The sequence below is a fragment of the Nannospalax galili genome, unplaced genomic scaffold (assembly GCF_000622305.1).
Source record: "Nannospalax galili isolate Female #2095 unplaced genomic scaffold, S.galili_v1.0 scaffold304, whole genome shotgun sequence".
In the NCBI taxonomy this organism is placed as follows: Eukaryota; Metazoa; Chordata; class Mammalia; order Rodentia; family Spalacidae; genus Nannospalax; species Nannospalax galili.
In genome coordinates, this window is record NW_008352325.1 from 893,931 (window position 1) to 902,420 (window position 8,490).

General features: G+C 42.6%; 1 protein-coding gene across 4 annotated transcripts in view; it reads left to right on the forward strand.

Moving 5' to 3' along the window:
- The window catches only part of Fignl1 (fidgetin like 1), a 15,239-nt gene extending 9,104 nt beyond the window's left edge, over nucleotides 1-6,135 (forward strand). For all 4 annotated transcript variants that reach the window (XM_029554169.1, XM_017802264.2, XM_008849273.3 and 1 more), the window contains one exon: nucleotides 3,772-6,135. In XM_029554169.1, coding sequence (XP_029410029.1) covers nucleotides 3,782-5,800 — 2,019 coding nt within the window. In that variant the 5' untranslated portion in view covers nucleotides 3,772-3,781 and the 3' untranslated portion in view covers nucleotides 5,801-6,135. The remainder of the gene's footprint in view (nucleotides 1-3,771) is intronic.
- Nucleotides 6,136-8,490: the final 2,355 nt, after the last annotated feature.

The following is an 8,490-nucleotide window of genomic DNA, read 5'->3' on the forward strand; positions in this document are numbered from 1 at the left end:
TGATCTTAGCCAGTCTGACTGGGGTAAGATGAAATCTTAAAGTGGTTTTAATTTGCATTTCCTTAATTATTAGGGATGTTATTATTAAGGATGGTGAACAACTTTTAAGATGTTTCATAGCTATCTCTACTTCTAAGAATTTAATTTTTTGAAACTTGTAAATGGGGGACTGGACAGATCACTCAGAGGTCAAGAGCACTGACTGCTCTTGCAGAGGACCTGGGTTTGGTTCCTAGCACCTACACAGCAGCTAACACCTATCCTTAATTCCAGTTTTAGGAGATCCAGTGCCCTCTTCTGATCTCTGTGGGCATTGCATGTACATAACATATTTACATATATGCAAGCAAAACACTCATAAACATAAAATAAAAATAAAAAATTGGAAAAAAAGAAACATAAATAGGACTTCCCCCCTGATTTCTTTCTTGGTGAGTTTGTTATTAGTGTATAGAAAAGCTACCAATTTTTGTGTGTTGATTTTATGTCCTGCCACTTTGCTAAAAGCATTTATTAGATCTAAGAATTTTCTGTTGGAGTCTAGGATCTTATAATCATGTCATCTGTAAATAAGGATAATTTTACTTCTTTGTCATTTGTAACCCTTTTGTTTCTTTGCATATTGATCTACCTAAGACTTTAAACACTACGTTGAATAAGAATGGAGAGGGTAGGGGCTGGAGAGATGGCTCAGCGGTTAAGAACACTGACTTCTTGCAGAGGACCGGGGTTCGAATCCCAGCACCTACATGGCAGCTAACAACTGTCTGTAACTCCAGTCCCAGGGGATCTGAAAGCCTCTTCTGTCATCTGAGGGCATTGCACAACATGGGTGCACTTACCTACATGTAGGCAATACACACACATAAAATAAAATAATAAATAAAATATTTTGTAAAAGAAAGGAATGGAGAGAGTAGGCAGTCTTTTCTCCTTTCAGATGTTAGAGGAAATGCTCGGTCTCCCTATTAGTATGATATTTCCTGTCGGTTTGTATATATATTTATTATGTTGATGTGTGTTCCTTCTATTCCTAGTTTCTTCAGGACTTTCATCATGAAGCAATTATGTGGTTTCTGTCCTTCAGTCTGTATATTGCTGAAATCACAATGATTTGTATATGTTGAACCAACCTTGAATGAAATCATGGTTTATGATCTTGATGTGTTCTTGAATTCCATCTGCAAGAACTTTATTGAGAATTTCTTATATCCATGTTCATCAGGGCAATGGCTATCCAGTTTTCTTCTGTCATTGCATCCTTATTCTGTTTTGATATTAGGGTAATACTGGTTTGTAGAATGAGTTTAGTAGTGTTCTTTCTCTATTTTAAAAACAGTTTGAAGAGTATTGGTGTCAGCTCTTTAAAGTTTGTTAGAATTGCAAGGTCTTCCGTTTAGACTCGGACTTCCCTTTGTTGTCACCACTCCAGTCTCATCGATTCTTGTGGATCTGTTTAAAGTCATCTGTATCTTCTTCATTTAATTTTGGTGTAAAATATGTGTCTAGGAATTTATTCATTTCTTCTGAATTTTCCAGTTTTAGGAATGTAAGTTCTTACAGCACTTGCTAATGACTCTGTTTGACATCTGTAGTAATCTCATTAATTTCTGCCCTGATATTTATTGTTTCTTGCTGTTTGGGTTTGGATTGTCCTTGTTTTTCTAGGACCCTGGCTCACTGTTAGGTTATTTATTTGAGATCTTTATGCTTTTTCAATAAAAGTTGTCATAGCCATAAATTCATAAACTTTCCTTCTAAGACTACCTTAGTTGTAGCCCAAGGAATCTGGTATTTTGTGCTTAATTTTCTTTTTCCTTTCCTTTTTTTTTTTTTTTTTTTTTGGTCTTTTTGAGACAGGGTTGCCCTGTAGCTCCTGCTGTCCTGGAACTCACTATGTAGACCAGGCCGGCCTTGAACTCACAGAGATCCACCTGTCTCTGCCTCCGGAATGCTGGCATTAAAGGTGTGCACCACCATGCCCGGCTAAAAAATGTGTAGCCCAGGCTGGCCAGATCCTTCTGCCTCTGCCTCCTTCAGCATATCCTACCAGTGATCGCCATCAACACTGGCTGTGTGTTAATTTTCATTTGGTTCCAGGAACTTTGTTATTTTCTCCTCACTATCTTCAGTGACTCACTCACTGCTGTACAAGGTTGTACTCTTCAATCTCCTTGTAGCTGTGTAATTTTTCTTAGTATTGATTTCTGATTTTATTGCACTGTGATCTTAGATCAAGAGATTTTTTTCACGTATATGTGTGTGTATGTGGGTGTGTATGTGGTGTGCGTGTGTGTGGTGTGCATGTGTGTGTGCAGGTGTACTGGCCTGTGAGTGCCCATGTGGAGCCAGAGGTTCATGTCAGGTGTCTTCCTCAGTCACTTCGCACAGTTTTTTGAGGCAGACTCTTACTGAACCTGGAGCTTGCAAGTCCCAGGGACCTATCTGTTCAGCCCCTCACTCTCAGTGCTGAGTTTACAGACAAACTACATGCCAGCTTCTTTTCAGTGTACTGGGGCTCCAAACTCAAGTCCTCATGCTTACGTGGCAAGCGCTTTACCTACGGAACCATCTCCTCAACCTCACAAGAGATTATTTTCTTTTGTATTTAGTAAGACTTAGTTAGTGACCTAGAATGTGATCTATTTAGAAAAGATTCCACGGGATGCCGAAAAGAATTTGTATTCTTTTTCTGTTCGATGTAGCATTCTATAGACATCTGTTAACCCATTTCATCTGTATCGTAGTTAAACTCTGAGATTTCTTTGTTGATTTTTTTCATTTTGGATGACCTATCTAGATACAAGAGTATGATATCAAAGTGTTAATTTTGTCTTTTCTTTTATGTGTGGTGTATGCATGCATGTGCACATGTGTGCAAGTGTTCACACATGTATGTAGGCTAGAGACTGGTATTAGGTGTCTTCCTTTATCACTGTCCACCTTTAAATCCTTTCTTTGATTACATTCTTTCTTTTTAGAATGGGGAATAGAGTCTCATGGGTCCCAGAGTTTCCTCAAACTTGCTGTATAGCTGAGGGTGACCTTGAACTTCCTGTCTTCACCTCCCAGGTGCTAGGATTATGGGCATATGTAGTTATGCCCAGTTTATGCAGTGCTGGGAAGCAAAACCAAGGCTTGAGGCATAGTAACAAGAACTCTACCAACCAAGCCACATCCTTAGCCCCTCTCTCTGATTACGTTTAAATCCTTTCTGTTTAAACCTATGAATGTTCTCTCTGTAGGAAAATTATTATATAACTAAAACAATTTAGTCTTCAAGAAGTCATTATTTACTTGTCTTTAACCTTAAAAACTATATCATTGTCATACAATCATATGGGCAGGTTCCCAGGAGCTTGTAGGTCTCTGTTTCCATACAGTTACACATCTCCTCCCTGGCTCTTACAATCTTTCTGTCCCCTCTTCCGAGATGGTCCCTGAGCCTTGGGTGGGAGAAGGCTCCAGTGGGGTGGGAGAGATTTGAGAGGGAGCCAATGGGGACAGGTGTATAAAGATGATTAAGACTGTTTGAGCTGTTCTGTATGGAATACACAAAAAATTCAGTAAAAAAGTCTCTGTTGTTGTATCTTTATATCTTGGGTACTTGAAATCTACAATTAATTAGATATTTCTCTTACAAATAAATAATCTGTCCTTATAAATTTACCTTATAAATAAATCCATTTTATCTTCCTTTGCAGAGAATTTTAAAGTATTATACTTTTGTTTTCTTGATACTGATTTGACTTCAATTTTGTTGTGTTACAGAACTCCTGACATGCAGGCCTCCAGCTCTAGATCTGTGCACCTGAGTGAATGGCAGAAGAACTACTTCACAGTTACGGCTGGCTCTTGCACAGCAGAGCAGAAAGCAGATGCATACCGTGCACACATATTACGCATTCAGTATGCATGGGCAAACTCAGAGATCTCTCAGGTCTGTGCTGCCAGACTGTTCAAAAGGTATGCAGAAAAATATTCTGCAATTGTTGATTCTGACAATGTTGAAACTGGCTTGAATAATTACGCAGAAAACATTTTAGCTTTGGCAAGATCTCAACAGGCTGACAGTGACAAGTGGCAATCCAGACTGTCAATAAATAATGTTCTCAAGATGAGTAGTGTACAGAAGATGATGCAAGCTGGCCAGAAAATGAAGGAGTCTCTATTAGAACCTGCCGACGAAGCAGTAGGCACCCGTAAAGAAGCTGCTGTCTTTGATCTTAAATTTAGTGTCTGTGGTGGTCTTGGAGAGGGTGACATTTTACCCAGTTCAGATAGAACCCGAAGGACCCCTGGGAGCAATCCGGGGCATAGTCAGCCTCAGAGTGCTCCACCACCTATGGTGACTAGCACCACAAAGGCTTGTCCCACCTCCTCAACACCTTTATTTGAATCAGCCACTGGAAAATTCCATGCTACACCATTATTTGGAAATACCAAAAAGGAAAGTCGCAGCTCTCCTAAAGCCAACACAGGACTAAGTATGTTTTTATCTAATCAGTCCGGTTTACCTTCTGGCTCTGAAAATCCACAGGAAAGGAAGGCTTTTTATGGTTCTGGCATGATTGACATGATTTCTAATCCAGTACTGAATAAGGCTTTTAGTAAAACAGAAGACAGTGGCCAAAGGGAGGATAACTGCCTGCCTTCCTTTAAAACTGCAAAAGAACAGTTATGGGCAGATCAGCAAAAAAAGTGCCACCAACCCCAGCGTGCATCAGGATCTTCATATGGGGGCGTTAAGAAGTCTCTGGGAGCTGGGAGGTCTCGGGGGATATTTGGAAAATTTATTCCTCCTGTAGCCAAGTCAGATGGAGGAGAGCAGAATGGAGGGCTGCAGTATAAGCTGAGTGGGACAGGGCCCTCAGAGGCAGCACATCCTCTTGATGACCGTCTGAAGAACTTGGAGCCAAAGATGATTGAACTTATTATGAATGAAATTATGGACCATGGGCCTCCAGTAAATTGGGAAGACATTGCAGGAGTAGAATTTGCCAAAGCCACAATAAAGGAAATCGTTGTATGGCCCATGATGAGGCCAGATATCTTTACTGGGTTACGAGGCCCCCCTAAAGGAATTTTGCTCTTTGGCCCTCCAGGGACTGGTAAAACCCTAATTGGCAAATGCATTGCTAGTCAGTCAGGGGCGACGTTCTTCAGCATCTCTGCTTCATCCTTGACTTCTAAGTGGGTAGGTGAGGGGGAGAAAATGGTCCGTGCGCTTTTTGCTGTTGCAAGGTATCAGCAGCCAGCTGTGATATTTATTGATGAAATTGATTCTCTGTTATCTCAGCGAGGAGATGGGGAGCATGAATCTTCTAGAAGGATAAAAACCGAGTTTTTAGTTCAGTTAGATGGAGCAAGCACGTCTGCTGAAGACCGTATATTAGTGGTGGGAGCCACAAATCGGCCCCAAGAGATCGATGAAGCTGCCCGGAGAAGATTGGTGAAAAGGCTTTATATTCCCCTCCCAGAAGCTTCAGCTAGAAAACAGATAGTAATTAATCTCATGTCCAAAGAGCAGTGTTGCCTCAGTGATGAAGAAACTGAGCTGGTGGTGCAGCATTCTCAAGGGTTTTCTGGAGCAGACATGACACAACTTTGCAGAGAAGCTTCTCTTGGTCCTATCCGAAGTTTGCACACTGCTGACATTGCTACCATCACCCCAGATCAAGTTCGACCAATAACTTACACTGATTTTGAAAATGCTTTTAGAACTGTGCGACCTAGTGTGTCTCCAAAAGACCTAGAACTTTATGAAAACTGGAACAAAACATTTGGTTGTGGGAAGTAAAACAATTGAAAAGAAGAGATGGCATCTTTATAGTACAGTCTTTTAACTGTTAGCATAGGATGGAGTGTTGCTTGTGTTTTGGGGGGTGTATCCTGAATTCTATACTTCAAGCTGAATACTGACTGATGTACCCTATATTAATAATGTTGTGTTGCCTTCCAGTTATCTGATGTATAAGCTTACTAAAAGAGAATGACCTTTTTGCTTCTAAGGAGTCTTGAAGATACATAATAAGAATACTGAACTCAAATTGAATCTAGTCTGATTACAATTTTATGTGAAAGTATGTGTGATTGATGTGATCTTTTATTCAATAAAATTGCTTTGGAAGCCTCCATGTTTCTCAGTGTTTGCCAGTGTATAGTAGTTTACATCTGAAACAGCATTGCTTACTTGGTTTAGATAGATTTAATATCCCTCCAAGGGCCATAGTGAAAGTATCAGAAACTAAGCTACATAAACACCTTCTGGTCTGTAAACTGTGGTTTTCTTTCCAAACAAGATTAACTGATTGTGCTCGATAGCTTTAGTGTCAACTTGACACACCTGGGTTGAGGGAGTCTCAATTGGGGAATTGCCTTCATTGGACTGGTCTGTGGCTATATCCATGGGGCACCTTCTTGATTGTTGAGTGATGTGGGAGGGCCCAGCCTACTGTGGGTGGTGCCACCCCTGGGCAGGTGGGCCTGTGTTACATAAGAAAGCAGGCTGAGTAGGGGTCAGGGGAACAAGCCAGTAAGCAGCATTCATTCCTCCATGGCCTGTGCTCCAGCTCCTGCCTCCAGGTTCCTGCCCTGAGTTTCTACCCTGGGCTCCTGGATGAACTGTGACCTGGGATATGTAAGCCAAATAAGCCCTTTCCTCCCCAAGTTGGTATTGGTTAGAGTGTTGCAGTAATGGGGAGACATTGGTACCAGAAATTGGTACCAGAGAGTGGGATATTGCTGTGACAGACCTGACCTTAGTATTTTTAGGAGGATTGTGGAAGCATTCCAAACTTTGGGCTGGAAAAGCCATTGAGTGCTCAGAGTTTGTTCATGTGGCTCTTGGAACAGTTATGTTGAAAGAGTTGTGAATGATGGAGGCCTGGCTTGTGAAGCTTCAAAGGGAAGTAGAGACTATTGGGGCTGTTTGTGTGACATTTTGAATTGAGAATCTGTGGGTTCTGGTCAGCTAGGGCTGAAGAATCAGCTGTGATTAAGAAGAAACCAGAACCTGAAGCAAAACCTTTGCTTTACTGGGACAATTGATGCTGGTTAGCTGGGGCTGAAAAATCAGCTCTAAGTAATAAGAGACCAGCATCACTGAGGTGAAATCTTCTGGGAGGTATTTCCTCAGGATCAGCATACAGAGGGGACCTGAGCCTCCATCTCAAGCTAGAAACAGGACTTGGTAATATCTAACAGTCTCCTGCATGGTGGTGGTATTGAAAGCGTGAAGGGGTCACAGAGCAGCTGAGGCTTGGCACTGTGAGAGGCCAGGAAAGGCCATAGGTGAAAGTGCAGCTTCAGTTGCAGTGAAGACCCCAGGATTGAAGGGGTCATGGAGAGAATCTGAGGCTTTGCACCTGGAGAGGCAAGAAGAGGCCATTGGTGAAGGTGTAGCATCAGTTTCAGTGGAGACCCCAGCTTTTTGGAGATGCCAGGACCATGGGACGACCACCAAGGACAGCAGTAGGTATGGAATGGAGCTGGCCTGGGTCTGCGAAATGACCTGTGTGTGCTGTGGATGGCAGAGTCAGAGAAGTGGAGTTGCCAGAACCCTATGGAGCCCAGAAGGTTGTGAGTGAGTCCCAGATGTCCAGCCTTGAGCTACTTTTCTGGACTTTGGTTTTGCTTAGGTGTGCCCGATTCTTCCCTTTGAAATAAGACAGTACTTTTTTTTTTTTTTTTTTTTTGGATTTTACAGAAGCCCACCCACAGTTAAGAGACTTTTAAAAGAGACTATGTGCGGGGGGTTTGAGCCTGCGACCCCCCCCACAGTGATGATTTGGGATGAGTAAGCGCGCCATTCACCAGCCCACACTGCCCCCAGTACCGGGGACAATCAGACGCAACGGGGAGCCTAGTCAAGCAGGGACTCATTTATTGCAGGCGTTACAGAGCTTATAAAGGCACCTGGAAATCCACCCCCCCCAAAGGTGTGTCTTAAAGATGGTCAGGTGCTGAACATGCACTTCTCAGCAGTGTGGAAGTATTCTTCAGCCTTTTAAAACAAGTCAGGCCGCACCCCAGTAACTTCTTCTTGGACCTCTGCAAGGTGGGGCCTTTAGGTCCCCACATCTCCCCCTTTTATTTTTATTTTAAGGATGGACTGACTTTATTTCATGGGTTACCCACCTCATAGACGGGTTCCCTGAGGAGAGATGGCTATCTCCTTCCTCTAACCTTATGCATTTTTGCCTGTCTTAGATTGTGTCAACTCTGACCTGGACCATGCACCTGGCCATGTGCATGTCCTGTCTTAGGAGTGCTTGCCATGGGACATCTTACCCGTCCTTGGCTAAAAATGCGTCATGATTAAGGGCAGCCGCATGGGTAATGCCAGCTTGTGACAGTCTTGGTCTGCCTAACTCGGTTAGCCAAGCATAGGCAACCGGAGGGGGTCCTGGGGGAGTCCATAATCATGAGGAGGTGGGCCATGGCAGTTCCAAGGGTCCTCTGTTGTTGAATTATCTGGTAAAGACACTT